This window comes from Microcebus murinus, chromosome 11, assembly GCF_040939455.1.
Source record: "Microcebus murinus isolate Inina chromosome 11, M.murinus_Inina_mat1.0, whole genome shotgun sequence".
Taxonomy (NCBI): Eukaryota; Metazoa; Chordata; class Mammalia; order Primates; family Cheirogaleidae; genus Microcebus; species Microcebus murinus.
In genome coordinates this window covers 92,898,985-92,915,757 of record NC_134114.1, presented here as the reverse complement: position 1 = coordinate 92,915,757, position 16,773 = coordinate 92,898,985, and the positions used below count along the sequence as shown (strand labels likewise).

The 16,773-nt window shown below is 43.5% G+C and overlaps 1 protein-coding gene across 4 annotated transcripts in view; it reads right to left on the bottom strand.

Moving 5' to 3' along the window:
• Nucleotides 1-16,773, bottom strand: part of ZNF475 (zinc finger protein 475) — a 54,358-nt gene that overhangs the window by 12,684 nt on the left and 24,901 nt on the right. The window contains exon 3 of one of the 4 annotated variants that reach the window (XM_012788568.3): nucleotides 15,128-16,373. In XM_012788568.3, coding sequence (XP_012644022.1) covers nucleotides 15,128-16,162 — 1,035 coding nt within the window. In that variant the 5' untranslated portion in view covers nucleotides 16,163-16,373. Of the gene's footprint in view, nucleotides 1-8,640; nucleotides 8,789-15,127; nucleotides 16,374-16,773 lie in introns of those variants that run through there. The other 3 variants (XM_076008312.1, XM_020290209.2, XM_012788570.3) reach the window with 3 other exon arrangements.

Below are 16,773 nucleotides of genomic sequence, written 5' to 3'. Positions count from 1 at the left end.
TTGGCTTCTGAAGTAGGGGCTTTCTTACAGGACTAAGCCCTCAACCTGTGGGGTCTGCACTAACTCCAGGTAATTTGTGTCAGGATTGAATTACAGGACACTGGTTGTCTAGAGAGTTAGAGAACTGGTTGTTAGTGTGGGGAAAAAACCCCACACATATGGAGTCAGAAGTGTTGTGAATAGAAAAAAGTTTTCTTTAAAATGCAAAGTGAAAATATGTACAGTATTTTAAATTACATTATTACAGTAATACTATTTTATTTTGCTGTTTATAGTTGAATACACATAGGTTAAATGCTTATATGATGCATCTTAATTTAAGTCCTACATTCTACTCCATTGCTTTAAAAGGCAGTAACAATGGCCTACAAAAATAATCTGAGGACAGGATTTAGCATGAGACCATTTCTACCATAAGATAATCCTAAATACAGTTCTACATATTTTAATTTTTAAACATAGGCTGTTTCCCTGGCCTGGTTTCATTAGTCAAGAAATGAACTCACAAATGACTAAATGGGGCTGCACGCTGTTAGCCATCTTAAGTGGCAGCCAAAAGGATAATTTAGTAGATGGATCGACCAAGACCATCCCTTGGGTCCTGTATTGCTCATTCTAACTGGACAGACAAACCACTATATAATTGTCAGCTCCTCAACTATCTCCCTTCCCCCTGCACTTCACTCTGTTTTTTGCACACTTGGCCTGTCTGACATGATTTCAGTAATTTTTGTGGTTCTCCATGGTTACATAATAAAGTCCAAACACTTCATGCTGAATTCAGTCATGACCAACCTTAGCCCCAAGAAACAGGTCTTCCAGCCACATCAAACTCAATCCTATCCCCCAAGCTGGAGGCCAAAGTCCCCAACTTTGCTGCCTCCATGCCTTCATCCATCTGCTGCCTTCGATACTATGCATTTAATTGCACATAGCACCTTCCCTGTGCCTGACCCTTAGCTCTCCTTAGTAATGGAGATGCACATATATGTTAAATTATGAGGCAAAATGTGTAAGTGCCATGACTTGGGGACACAGTGCCATAGGAGCCTGAAGTGTGAAGAAAGGGAAGAGTTTTGACCAGAAGCCAACAAAGCAGATGATATTTGATGTGGGTTTATTGAATAGATAGAACTCCCTCAAACAAACTGCTGAACAACCTTTTCAACAACTGTTCACTAGTACCATGGTATGTTAACAGGAAAGCTTTAAAGTCCATAATGAAAAGTCTGGTTAGAGAAAGTGTATGAGTGACAATCTGTCCGTTCAATGAAGGGTTGAATCATGGGTGGTCAGACCTGAAGAAAGTAGTCAAAGGTTGGCAACTTTTCCAAGTGTCCCTCCCCACTGCACGTAGGTCCTGATCCCAGACTCAATCCTCCTACCTGGAGCTGGCCGTGTGTCAATAGTAGAACAGAGATTTGACAGATAGTACTAGAATGGTAAGAGAGCTGCATCAGCCAACTTGGGGTGTTGTGTTGTTGTAGAAGGCAGGGACAAAACAATGAAAGAACATGATGAAAAGTGTTTTGGGATTGTGTTGAGCCCTGAATGGAAGAATAAGGACTTCATACCCTTGAGACAATATCAGATTAAGAAATGTGCCAGATGGGACAATTTATAATTTTTATATGCTAAAACATCTTAATTATCCTATATTGGAGACATACAGACTCGTTCTGCTTGTTCTAAAGTAGAAAACACTCTGAAGTCATAATAAAAGCATGAATGCAACTGGAAATATCCGTGAATAGATCAACAAAGTGTAATATAGCCATTCGATTGGCTACTACTCAGCAATGACAGCAAAAAAAGAATGACTGCTACTTGACGAAACTCAGAATCATTATGCTGAAAGAAGCCAGACACAGAAGAGTACATACTGCATGATTCCATTTATACAAAATCCAAACTAATGTATATTGGTCAAAAATAAAATAAGTGTCTGGAGGTAGAAGGCAGGGTAAAGGAATCTAAGGAATTTTGGGGGTGGTGAAAATGTTCTGTATCTAGATTATGGTGGTGATATCACAGGTATATAAAACCATCAAAACTCACTGGATTGTACAAGTTTAAGAGGTACAGTTTATTGCTTGTAAATTATCTCAATACAGCAGATTAAAAAACACTCATGTAGACATAGTTTAGAGTATTTTTGCATTGTCATGCTCATACAATATAGTTAGTTCAAAGTACGTACTGTCAAACAAATTCTAAAATCAATTAATATATTTTAGAGTGATTTTTGCCAGAAACTGAAATATTTTTTAATAATCTAGAATCCAAACCCTTTAATTTGTCTCCCAAGAAGTTCTCCAGTTCAAAAACACATAATGCATAACCACAAAAGAAAACAAGAAAAATACCTACAGAACATAAGAAAATATTTTATTAGCTCTTTTTTTTTTCAGGCATTAAATATTTTTTGCCAGAGAAAGGGCTCTAGGAAGCAACTCCATTCACATAAAATTTCATCAGGAAAAGTCTAATTCTAGAGTGTCAGGACCTGAGCCCTGCAGCCAGGATGCACAACATAAAAGCAGGATTCTTCTGGGCCCATATGCAGGGCATCTTGTCTGTATGAAACATAACTGACCGTTTCTCATCTTCCCTATGAGGATCTTCAAAGTCCATTAGTGTGTAAGCATGTGCAAGTGCACATGTGTGCACAAAAACCATGTAAGTTCAGTTAGTCACCATCTCAGGTGATTTTAGGGATACTGAAAGGTTCCCCAGGCCTCTAACTAGATATTCCTTTATATTTTTCTTGCCGTTTCCATGGTCTACTCTTCAGGCTACAAACATCTTCTCTAGGGTGATTCAGCTCAGGAAGAAGGAGAAGGCCGAGAACTTGGGCTCTAGAAGGTCACAAGAACAATTACCCACCTGCTACCAGGGAATAGAGGAAGCCGCCTGCACTCACGTATTGGAAAGCTGTAGCTTGCTAGATTTGTTTGTTGTTATTGAAACAGTTGACCTGTTCTCTTTGATGAGGCCATTTTAGTGAGGCTTTGCCAAAGCAACCACATCAAAATGTAAGAAATGTCTTTTTTATTACTGAATAGGTATGTAAATTAAATGCCTAGCTCCTTCCCTCGGGTAACATGCTTCATACATTACTTGGAAATATTTTTTTCTCATGCAGAAAGTTTAATGATTATGTTTTTAACGATGGGGTCTCACTGTATCACCCAGGTTGGTCTCAAGCTCCTGGGCTCAAGTGATCCTCCCACCTCAGCCTCCTGGGGTAGACGGGACTACAGACTCACTCCTTTGTGCCCGGCTTGTAGTCTTATTTACGTTTGTAACATCCTTGCATCAAATCAGCCACAGCAGTCATACTCCCTGTGTTCATTTGAGGTCGTGCATTAACCTAGGCGGCGAAGAGAACTCGGGGAACCCAGAGATGAGGGAGTATCCTGAGAGGGAAAGAGCCCGTTAGCCTGAACCATGATTGTGAGCAAATTAGAACAAGGCACTCCTACCTTCAGACACTTTCCAATCATACGGTTGTAAGCATTAATCTGTAGTGATACAAAGTCACAGCATGTAAAAGAAAAAAAAAAGGTGACCATGGAAGAGACAGACGTGACAATCCTTACGCCAATCTCCCGACTGGCCGAGAGCTGGCCCTGGGTGTCGTTGTGCACTTTGTCTCTCAGAGGCAGGGTGACGGGTAACCGCACAGTGTGGCTAGTCTTTAAATAGCTGGGTTGAAAATAAGATATTTTTCAATCTCACAAAAGCCAATAAAGCAATGGGATTCTAAATACTGGTACTGCGTTGCCCCGTGAGACACCTGCTGGCAACAGCTGGGGCTGATCCCGGCGCAGCGCGCTGGGCGGAGGCGCGTCTGGAGGGCAGCGCTGGCCGGGAGTGGCCCATGTGACTGCAGCCCCGCGCTGCTGCTCAGAAGGGCTTTCCGATCCCAGGCGACATGCAGGCGCTGTGCTCGTGCGGAACCAGGGACTGGCCCTTGGCAATGACCATACGCCACCCACTGCCTTTATTTGCAAAATATTTTTTTCCTTTTTTCTAAGCTCTGTCTCTGGGGGAGTATCAGGGTGACAGACCCCTAGGTGGCAGGTGCAGAGCAAGTTCCACCTGGAATTAGTCAAGAAGCAGGGGTAGGATGAAAAGGGGACCAGGTGAGTGGAAAAAGCATTTTCTTGACTTCTCTGCCCACTGACATGCTTGAACACGGACAGATTAGTCTCGAAAACCACTTTCCAGACATGGAATCCCTCTACAACTCTGGACTTTTTGTGGCCCTTTAAAATTCTCAGGTTTGTCTTCTTAGGTGTGGGATTCAGAAAAATGGCCTCATTGTTCTGGAGTCTGCAAATGGCGGCTGGTAGCTGGCGTGAGTCACCCTGTGTTCAGGCATGAAGTGTGTGTGCCCTGGTCCCTGCATACGGTGAGTGTCACAGGACTCCGGATGCCTCCAGCACTCACAGCTGTCTTCTCACAACCCAGGCTGTCCCCTTCCCAGCGTCTCACCCCGACTACCCCATGGTACTGCCGCCCCCTTGGCTTCACACTCTGGATCTCAGACTGTAAACTGATGGGCCAGCAGCCATTTCAGCCAACAGGCATGTTTTATTTGGCCAGCACAAACCTTCTTAAAAGTCTTAAATGTGAATGTCTTTAGCTGGGACTTGCTGTCCAGGATACTACAGGCTCCACCCCTCCCTGTTGTTCCCTATGCTGCCTGCTCTGCTCCCGGAAGTGTTTGAGCTTGTGACTCTGAGCTGTCTATTTTCCCAGCTCCTCTCTTCACTCATCTCCCTGATAAAAGGCATTGCCTTATATCCCTTATATCTCATTTCTGGGAAATGGGCTGACTTCATAGTTAATTTGCATTAATGCACCAATAGCTAAAAGGAGTGAGTTACTTATCTAGGGAATCTTTGCCTCATGGTTGGGATGGCCTACAAAGGCAGTGCTTTAATTCCAAGGGCTGAATCCCTGCCTGTAAAATTACAAAACGTGCCAGGTAGTAGGGGAGGTATTTTACAGCCAAGAAACAGCAGTGACTCGCTAAAGATGATCACACCGCAGATTCCCTGCTTTCTTTGAAGTTAAGCATGATGGCAATGACAACAGAAGCTGACGGGCAGCTTGAAGCCCAGCCTCATGCAAAAGCAGCTCTTACATTAAAGCGTGAGACTGATTTCCAAGATCACATGCACGCAGTAACCCAGGGTAACCTTGCGGTCCTTTACTCTCTGGAGGGTTCTTGCATTCCCCACCAGCAGCTGGCCCCCAGGCTGTCAAAAGCAGGGCCAGGGTCTGAGGGAATTATGTGTTCGTGTAGCTGTTTGAACAGGTGTCATTCCATCAACGAGTGTTTCTCTTTTTGCATGATAAAATTAAACCAAGAATTTGGGCCTTAGCTTCTGTTTTAGATTTTCCACACTCCTGATCCTTTCCACTAGGCTACATAATTGAGACGTGCATGGTAAGTGCACAGGGCATAGCATGGAATGCAGTTTGGATGGGGAAATAAGAGGAAAAGTCCCCCTATACTGATGAAAAAGAGTAAAACCTCTTTTATAAATTCTTGTGTATATTGCATGATTTAAAATGTTTGATCAAGTAGCATAATAGCAGTTAACACCCAGCATTCACCAAATAGGCTCTCTGCTAGGCACTTCACACGTTTTATCTCATTTATCTTTATAATAATCCTCTGGGCAACACTCACTGCCCTCATTTTACAAACCAGGAAACTGAGGCGCACAGCCATTCACAAGTGGAAAAGCTGGTTTTCACTGCAGACAGCCTTCTGACCCAGCCTGTCACCACACTGCCGCAGCCGAGAGCACAGGGCGGGGTTGACACGTGAGGGACTGTCACGCTCCGTCCCAGGTCCTTTGCAGGCGTTCTCTCGCTTCAATGTCTCATGGTGGGGAAACTGAGGTTTGGGGAGGGGAAGTAACTTGCTCAAATATGTGATTTCATTATGCATCTGTGATGTGAACCCAGGTCTGGCTGGTTCCAGCAGCTTCTAGAAACATGGGGGGCCAGTGGGGCAACGTGCTCTGCCTTCCATGCCCACGGAGCAGCCAGTGGATGGGATCTGGACAAACAGCAAAGCTCCTGCTTCTGCTCTCCCAACTGCCTCAGAAGTCCACTCCTTTGAGCGGAACATCGCTTCTCCCCAGGTCCTCTTTCAGAACGCAAGTATTCGAGACGTTTTTTCTTGGAAGGTATTTATCAGATTCTCTGCCTCCAACACTCTCACGCCGTGGGGGTGAGCAAGGCGATCAGCACACGAGGCCGCACCACCAAACACTCATTTCCCAAAATCAGGAATTTTGCCTTCAGCCATTTAAAACACAATTTCAGCTAAATTAACGGAGCCTAAATGTATACAATTAAGTCCCTATTCCCTCAGGCATGTCCTACACATGCAGACAAAATATAAATAGCATTTTAATATATAGGAATAACTGCATGGTGCAGTCTCAAACCTCAACAATTGCAAAGTTTGATTGTCCAGAAACCACTGGTATTTCACATTTACTTCTGGTGTTTCCAAACAATTCTACCCAAATGTCACATCTGGAAGGATCGTTGTTTGAAATTAAATTGTTTTTGGAAATCACTGGATGCCACGTAAAGGAATTTTCCAATTTAGCCTGTCTATTGGCCAACTATAAGAGCGTCTGTTACTTGTGATTTGGAGTTTTGTTTTGCTCCTTTTAACAATAAGAAAAACTTGCCATTCATTTGGAAATGCTGTTAGTATTAAATATCTTCATGTACTTGATTTTTAAAAAGAACTACTGGCATTTTAAATATATGCTTGACATTTTTACTTATTTAATTGTTCATCCTGAGATACAAGCCTGAAAAATATAGGTCAAATAACTAATTCCAAATTAGAGCCTATGTTTTTGAAAGGAATACAGTTTCCTATTTGAAGTTGTTTTTTCTTTTCACATTTGAGATAAATTTTTTTTTCCTGATACCTTAGAAGAACATTGGTTGGAAGGTAAAGTATTTGAGGTATTGATTAAATCTCTCACCAAATTCTTACCAGAAATAACTTTCCTTGAAGAAAATGGATGGAGGGTGTTCCTGCCGTTTGGTGTCTGTGCTCCCTTTTGGCAAGAGGCCTGCCCCTCGTGATCAGATGGCTTCCAGGTCACAGGATAAAGTGAAGCAACAAGGGAGTGGTGGAGGAAAGACAGAAAAAGCCCATAAACTGAGCAGACATTCACTTTGTCCTGCTGCTGTGATTAGAGAGATAACAGGAAAGCACAGACTCTCTTTGACCTGAACTTGGAAGTTGGGTTGTTTCCAGGGCCTGATCTCTCCATGCCATCTGACATGCTATAGACACCCAAGCAAGGGAATGGCCAAGGAAAGGAGTTTTCCAATAAATATCTCCTTGGATAGACTGTAAAGAATGCTAACTCTGAAACTTTTTTTTTTTTTCATTTCCTATCAGAGTTGTTGACCCTAATCCCTCCTCCCCTTGCTCTCTACCCTCTGCCTCCAGTTTCCTGAGCTTTAAATTGGGACTAGAGATGCCTTAAGTTTTCACCATTTCTGCTTGCAAGCAGTCTGGGATGTGAGAGCTGCTTGGGGGACTTTAAAGATGGGGCCAGAGCAGGTGCTTGGATTGGGAATATTGGAAACGTGTTGCGTTCCTGGATTTGCTTGGCCCTTGTTCAAGTTACAGGTCAGTTCTTTCTACATAAGACAATTTCATAGAGGTAGTAAATGTTAGAAGGACACAAGAGACATAAGGGAGAGTAGCATTACATAATATAAAGAAAGAGAAAGAGATGGTGTCCTAAAGTAAAATTCTCTCAATTCTCCATCTATTTATAAAGATGATCTTGTGTCTCCCACATTAAGCAGTGAGATTCTGTTCATGAGACAATCACTTCCATTTCAACAAGGTCTCCTTCCAGGCTGTGTTGTGCTCCCTTTGGTAGAGTTCTAAGAACTTTGAGAGAGATTGCAGTTGTTGGCCTTGGAATGTGGATTTGTAAGAGCCATGTGTATCCATTCAGTCATTACATGAAGATTTACTCGCACCTATCAGTCGGAAATGTGGATGTCTGTGTGTTTGGGGCTGGAAGCAAGAAGATGAGGGTGACAGGGAGAAGCAGACTTAAGAAGACACAGGGCATCGTTTAAGCTAGAATAACTTTTTGAGAGTAGGACCATGTTACAGTTTTGGCTCATTTTAGGACTAAATAATTTTTGAGTTTATAACATGTGATCCTCTCCTCTCACACAAGTTACAATCGATACCCTTCTTTCTAGAGACGCAGAGAGTCACACGTCGGAGCCCCAGTGCAAAGAACACCTATTTTTGCTTCAGGCTTTGGGCTCTTGGAGAAGTAGCTGAATCTAACCTGGTCTCCCTATCCACCAACGTGTGACATATAAGTTGTGGCTAGTTTCTTTTAATAATGACGTTAGAATGTAATTTGTACAGGTGAGTATTATCCTTTAAATTTTTATGTTAGAAATTTACACATCAATTTCATTTATGATACCATTTCTTTAAAATTCATAACTCCTCAACTCTCAACACCCACGTAGCAATATATGTGCACAGATCCCTTTGGATTGGCTTCTAGAACCAACAGTGTAAAAGAGAACTGGTGCTTTTACCTTAATGTCGTGCTTCGTAGAGCTGTGAGCCATGGGGTCACAGAACGCTGCCTTGATATGCGGGCATGGTTGGCTCCAAGGAAAGATGAAGAACTGGCACAAAGCTGGACATTTGTAGTCCAGCTGTCAGCATCATCAAGGGCCAGTTTGTGAGGTCGAAGCTGGTTTTCATGACATCAGCACAGCTGAGGAAGTGAACTAGGGCCACTAGAGATGATTAAAAGGGTGAGAACCTACAGTACGATCTCACCAAATGTTTTATTTACCACCTCCAAAGAATTTCAAGTCATTTTCATGGTTGGGGATCATAGAGGCAAATGGTTCTCGGAGCCTTATTCTTGATTTCAGCAACTCAGTTGAACAGATGGCACGAAGAGACAAAGGATTAAGAAGGCTCCTAAAATTAACTTCTTTTCTCTCTCTTTATCCCTCACTCTTTCTCATCTGGCAGGATCCATAAGCTCGCCTGATATTTCATGGAGAAAATATAAGATACAAGCTAACAGACTGTAGCTCCGTCCCCACCCCCCGCCAGCATGTCACGTTGCCTTCATCTGCATCCGGCGTCCTCCGGAAACAAAGCAGCGCCCTCCTATCAAAGCCCCCCACACGGGGGACCCCATGCCCTGGTGTCTGTTTCTCCTCCAGGTTTTCACTGTCCCTGATCACCTTTCTCGCCTCTTCAACCTCCTCCTCTCCACGGAGTCATTATCCTAAGCATTCAAACATAATTTAAAAGCTCCCATGTTTGAAAGAAGCCTCTCTTAACCTCTATTTCTATTTCTCTTCTAGTTCTCAAAGCCATACTTCTCAAAACATACCGTGTCTTTATCACTCGTACCCTCTGCAACCGCCACCAGCACACTGTGTTGTCCCCAAGCTCAGCAACTGCACCCACATTGCCAGAGTAAGTGGATATTTTTCGTCCCCATTCTACTCAACCTCTGAGCATTGCACTGTTTTCTGTACTCTTCTTTCTGACATTTTCTCTGATCTCAGATTTTATGGCATCATCCTCTGCAGCTGTTTCTCCCGCGTCTCCATGCATTCATTCTCCAGCTTCTTCTCTTCTAGCCCCTAGATAGTACAATGTCTCAGGGCTCGGCCCTGGGACTGTTATTCCAACCCAGGATTCATTCTGATCACATTAAATATATGTTAATAATGCACAAAAGTATATCCCAGCTCAGTCCTCTCCTCTGAGTTCCAGACTCATATATCCGGCTTAACATACATAAACATCCCAAAGCGTTTTAAATTTGATATGTTCAAAATGAAACTATAGCTCTTAATCCCCCAAAGCCTATCCTTCCTCAAGTCTTTCTCACCTTAGAAAATGGCACAATTATTGTAGTTGCTCGAGCTAGAAATCTGAAAGTCATCCTTGATCATCTTGCTCACCCTTCCACCTCTCTATCATTCCCATTGCACCTTACCTCCATCTCTGCCACCAACACTGAAGGCCAAGGCATAATCAGCTCTCACCTGGGTTCTTGCAATGGCCAAGCGACTGATGTCTCTGTGTCCACAGAGTGGCTGCACAAAGCTATGCTACCTCTTCAGCCTCATTGTCGCCCTCCCTCATTAGGCTCTGGCTCCATGTGGACTTTTTAGCTCCATTATAAGATCTTTCTTACCTCAGGGCCTTCACACGTGCTGCCCGTGACCTGAATGTCTCCTCCTCCAGTCATTCCCTTCCCACAGCTGTACTCTTGGGTAATGTTTTCACACCTTTCATGTCTTAGTTGAACCGTCTTCCTTTAAGAAGTTTTCCCTAACCAACACCCTTAATGTCTATCTCCCACCATTATACAATGTCATATCATAATTTACAATTGTATATATATTTTTAAATTTCATATAATTTCCTCAATAGGACTAAAAACTCCATGAAATCAAGAACTAAGTCTACATTTTTTGTGACTGTATATTTAGGACTTAGTCCAATGCCTAACAATAAATACTGATGAATGAATAAACTTCTTTCTTTGCTATTTGTCTTATTCAGCACTCACAGCTTGGCAGGGTAGCCAACCCGTTTGTACACCACTCCTAGGTCTTTCTCATGGTGATATGAAAAGTCTGAGTATCTGGAATTAGACAGACCTGGCTCTGACATCTACTTGTGAACCGACTATGTGACTTTGGGAAAATTGCTTAATTCAGTCTCCCAACCTGGAAAGTGAGAAAAGAGTATCTATCATATTACGAAGATTAAAATAAGATTATGTATCAAGAGTTCTGATCATAAACTGCTATGATCAGTTTGAATGATGGTGTCCCCTCCAAATTCATGGGCTGTGGCTTTCAGAAATTAATTATGTTATGAGGGCTCCACTCTCATGAGTGGGATTAACACCCTTATAAAAGGGCTTGAGGTAACAAAAGGGAGGACCTTCTTATTCTTCCATTTTTCTCTGCCATGTGAAGACATAACATTTCTCTCTTCTGGAGGATGCAGCTAAAGAGTGCCATATTGGAAGCAGGCAATAGCCGTCACCAGACACTAATCCTGCTGGTGTCTTGATCTTGGACTTCACAACCTCCAGAATTGTGAGAAATAAATTTCTGTTCTTTATAAATTACCCAGTCTCAGGTATTTTGTTATAGCAGCACAAACAGACTAAGACATAAAGGTACTTAATAAAAGTTAGTTCCCTTTCTTTTGTAACTCCTTCTAAACTCCAAAATTTTCTTACCCAACAGATATACATGCACACATACAGAGTCTGAAACTGTGAGAATATCCATCCTGCCCTTCTGCATCTTTCTGACTGTGACCTTCCCACTGCCTTTAAGATACTTAGCTAGGGAGCAGCATTTATAACATTACATCAAATACATAATTGTAACGCTAAGGATCTGGAGTTTGTATTATAAGGGCACCTTCTCAAATATATCTGACGATAGCACAACGAGGAGGAAGGCAATGCTATATTCGATCGTGTAGAGGCATTACTTTAAAAGAAAACACCAGATGGCAGCACCAGATGCTGGAGATGTGTCTGACGGGGCTTTAGCTCAAACCCGATCATCAAAGATGCCAAAAGTTGCTTAAAACTACATTCAGAGAGACAATCATTTATAGATAAGATCATTTCCCTTAAGAAAAATAATACCTATTTTGCAATATAGGAGTGTTTCACATGATACAAGCAAAATCATATGAAAACAACCTCAAGGATTACCTAACTAATAAAAGGTTATTAGACTAAGTCTTCATCTTGGTTTGCAGTTATAGTTAATTAACTCTGTCAGGCTCTGTGTTCCCATGAGCCTGAAAGAGCCTGAAGCTAAAAGAATGAGTTGCTATCAGCTTTTAGAAAAGGGCGATATTTTTACCAAATATTAAATGCAAACGTCAAAAGTTATTCATTCATATTAAAATAAGGAGCAATAATGACTTCATTATATTCCTCAGCATAATTTAGAAAGTCACTTGCTAAAGTAGATATCAAAGGATCTCATTAAATGGATGCAATATTAAAATTTAAAACAACAATCTGTGGTTTTTCCCCATTACACATCAAAATTTCATCATAAATTAACACCACGTTTGAAATCTTGCTAAATAGGATAGTCCTCGGCAAGGCTGTTCTTTTAGAGGAAAGTCAGAGTGTGATGCTGCTCGTTACAGCACAAACCGGGAGAGCAGCAGTCCCGGGACCATCCTATCTTTTAAATAAAAATTCACACTGAGGATATGTCATTTATTCCTCTTAAATCCTGCTTAGTGTCCTTCACAACATTCCTGTGAGATCAGGAAGAGTGAATCTGGCACATATTTCGAATGAGGAACAATGCGACAATTCAAGCCAATGCAGTGGTTAGAGGACAACGCAAAATGCCCCCTGAGACCGTGGAGCAGGACTTGTCTGACTGGTGTCTGTGCTCAGATTTGGTTGAAGGACCACAGGAGCACCTGTGTCACAAAGGAACTGAGCCAATCTAGGTTGGAGCCTCATTCCAAGGGAAAGGCAACTCGCTCTGCCAGTGAAACAGCTCCTGTCCCCCAACCAGAGTGAACTGTTTTCCTAGTATTATGATCGTGATTCTGAAAATACTTCCCTCACCTGACTTCACTACAAGCTTGAATCCCTTGAGAACATCAGGCATGATAGCTGGTTCTAATCTGAGGTCAGATCAAGGAGTCCAGAGGGAAATCATCTGGATTGTGAAAAGGAATGTATGCGCGTCACAGGCAGCCAAAAGGCAGCTGTCACAGACAGAAGAAATTCTGAAATCTAATAATGTAGAGGGTAGCATTCTTTATGGAAAATGAGTGATTCATAGCACTGTCTAAAATTTAAATGATACAAGGAAAGGAAAACATTGACAGAATCAAATAGTAACTAAAAAGGAGAACTACGCTAGGGAGGAAAGGCTCTCTGCTGCCGGCACTGCGGAAGGCAAACGCCTTCCCTAGGGAAGGGACAAAGCCCACTGCTTTGAAAGATCTTAAGCCTCTCTGAAGCCTAGGAGTTTTCTCCATTTTTATTAACCCAAACATGTTGTAAGTCTGGCAGCTAAAGGGACCCTATCTTGGATGACCTTCCTATGCCCTTCCCTGAAGCCTGTGTGGTCCCCAAACGGGCCAGCACGCATCTGACAGCGGTGGGGCCAGTTTCCCACAGACGCGTGCGTTCTCCGGCCTGCAAGCAGGGTTTGGAGCGCTCTGACACAGCCATGGCCTCTAGATGGCCTCCCCCTACTCTGACCTAAATGCACAAGTCATGCAGGGGCCACGGCTCTCCCCTCCTGACACTCTCCCCTCCAGACGACCGGGTGAGTCAGGAAGGTGTCTTCTTGGGACGCTGTGGGCCCAGGCCAGCCTCTTCTAGCAGTCGTGACGGACTGAGAACATGCTGTGCCCAGCCTGCTGGCTCCACTCTGGAGCACAAAGTATGTGTTACAACAACAAGCACAAGAATCCCGACCACACTCTTCCCTATCTCCAGATCTGTAATGAGAACGTTTGAAGTAAATGCATACAATCAAGAAACAGGGCTGCAAGTCAGAACGCTAGCGGAGTTTCTGATCTGTGGCCCTGAGACACACATTCTTTTGCTCTCTGAATCCAGACCCCACACGTTCTGGAAGGAAAGCAACAGTCAGAAGATGGGAAAAACAGATCATGTTTACGAGACCAGCTTGAAGACCATGCCACACTGAGGAGTTTGGTTTTTCATATGGCAAAGAAACTAGCGTTTTTTTCTTCATCGTTCATTGGAAAACTTGCCCAGCATCTGTTAGTCTGACTCTTCGGCTTTAGAATCATTGTCTTGGAATCTCCTAAACCAGTAAGACCATAATCATTTTATTTTAAACATAGACCTTGAGAAAAAGGTCTAGACAGTTCCCAAAGTACTAAAATAAAAAAGTAAGAAATAACAATGGAATTAAAAATAAAGGATGTACCCTCCCCCACCAGTCCCTCTGTTTCATCTTTTACAAATGCTGTATAATCTTAGTTTTCCTAAGAGTTCATTTAAAGTATTCCTGCAGGCTGGGTGTTTCAAGTAGCAAGCCAGGAAGAAAAGACTTTTACCACTTCCTATTTCTCATGATTTGATATTCTGCAAGGTTGACACAAACAGTGCATCCGGTAACTGGCTTTATGGCAGGAAAAAGAGCCTGGACCATGCCCTATTTTGCAGGTAGCCACCCTCATAAGCATCCCTCCACAATCATGATTGATGAAGAAACTTCAGATGAAAGCCCAACAAATCTTTACCATACAACCTGGGGACCCTGGGATCATGCTTTTTTAGAATGGCCCAAGAGGGAGGTCAGAGCCCTATGATCAGCCCTAACACAGGGCACAGAACAGCAGTGGGATTAAGCACTTCCCAGAACCATCAACATAAATCTAGTTGCTGGGGTTAATTTCCTATTACTATAATCATATAAGTGTTAATAGAAAACATGCTGTATTTACAGAGCATGTGCATTTCTGAAAGTGCTCCAGTATTTAATTGTTGCTAAAGTCATTTGGGGTCTTTGACACAGATTCTATTTTAGTAAGATAAACTCAGCATGACCCAGCATTGCCAAAAATGAATTCCTAAGGTAGATGACTAAAATAAACCAGCAATAAATATTGGCTGTTGGAATGGGAACTATATCTCTGTAATGTAGACACAGCTTTAATGACTCATTTTCAAATTACAGTCTCTCCCAGGGATTACTGGTATGAAGGATCAGGGAAAAAAGTAGTCCATCTCTCTTTCTTTTAGGGAGCAAATTGAAGAGGAACATGAACCCATCAGGCAAGGTTGTTCTGATATCTATTTTGCCAAGAGAGCTATAGCTCCTAGAGTCCAACGGAGAGTCAACCTGCACAAGCTACACTAAAGCAGAAATAGGGCATTGAAAGAAAAGACCCTAGGGGCTGAGGCTGCTGATTATGGGAAGAGTTTTCTCTCACTCCCTGGAGGCAGAAGGTACTACCAGATCCACCTAATGCATCTCACGTGGCGTGAATTACCTTGTCAGCTACACTGGGTTCTGCCATGGTCCTCTGCTGCTGGGGATTAGTGGGCTCCTTTAGGCTACCTTTACTCTCTAAGGTCAAATTCTGATCTCTTGGCCCACGAGCTTGAGCTTTACAACTTCTCTGATGTACCAGGAGGCGGTCTGGGGCGAAGGTCCGGCCACAATTCAGGCAGGGTACAAGCTGAACTGGACTTGCTCCCTCTTGGCTCAACTGTCCAGCTGGAAGGGGCTGAGGCTTCTGTGGGAGTGGCCGGCGGAGCTCTCTGGGGAGCTGGTCATTTTCTATTTTCCACTTCTCCAGGCATTTGGGCTCATGAATAGGAAGAGACAGGGTGCCAAATTCTCTACCACAAATGTAGCAGATAAGAGTCCGAGGTCGGGCTGAGATTCCACCAGAAACTTTCTTGAGACCAGTGAGACCATCAGACCTGTTGGGGTTTGGAGCTCTGGGATCCTCACCCTTTGGCTTGCAGCTTCTCTGGTGCACGAGAAGACGGTCTGGCAGGAATGTGCGGCCACAGGAGTCGCAGGGCAGGAGCTGGGCCTGGGCGCTCTGAAACGCGGCCTCATTCGCTGCCTCAAGACTGTAGGCCCCACCGCCGCCGAGAGGCTGTGGCTTGGAGGGTTCTGGCCTCCTCAGGTGCTTGGGCAACTTGCTGTTCTCAATACGCCACTTCTCCAAGCACTGGGGCTCGTGGATGGCGAGTGACTGGGACCCAAATTCTCGGCCACAGATATAGCACACCCGGAATCCAGGCCTGCGAGACGGGATCACAGGGGGGCTCGGCTGGCTTCCCGACATGCTTCTCCCACCTGCCCGTGTCGACAGTACCACAGTCCCAGGTCTACTCTTCTGAGCGTTCGTCTTTATTTTTTCACCAGGAATGGCATGCTCTGTTTCTGGCAAAAAGCTAGAATAGGAGTCACTAGATAGGATAGCTTGGTTGATAAGGAAGGTGGGTTCTTTAGAATGGTGAAAAGTTTGTTGTAATTTATTGGAAACTCTCTTCTCCTTTCCTCTTTCCATGAACAAAGAAGTCTTTCTCCAGTGCCTGCTCTGACTTCAGGTCAGACTCATTTTGGGCTTTTGCTTAGAGCGAAGGTTAGCGAGGTTGGCTGTCCTGGCGCTCACGCTGCTGCCAGTACCTCAGTCCCAAAGACCGTGACTCAGAGCTCCATTGCAGGCAGCAGTCTGGAATGCTGGAAAGTCCCCATTGAGCCTCAGATGCCTCCAAAATCTGTGGGGGAGAGGGGGAGACACAAATCAAGAACTTTTTTATGTGTAAACACACACACACACACAGACACACACACACACCACCTTAGACTGAAAGCTAATAAAGGGCATAAAGGGCAGTGGGTTGTGTTTTTGACCTTGTATCCCCTTAGGCTGGCATTGTAACCAGCACCATAGGATTTGTTCAGTACACTTTGAAATAAATAGGAAGAAATTCTCCGCCATGAACTGCGTCGTTACCACAACAAAAGTAGTGTTCTGTGCAAAGAAAAACTGACAATTACAGCACAACATAGACACAGATGGCAGAAACCAACAGGCCAGGGTAGGGAGACCAAAGAAGAAGAAACAAAAAACTGAAAACTAGATTAACAAAATCAGTAGGTCATACGAGAAGACCT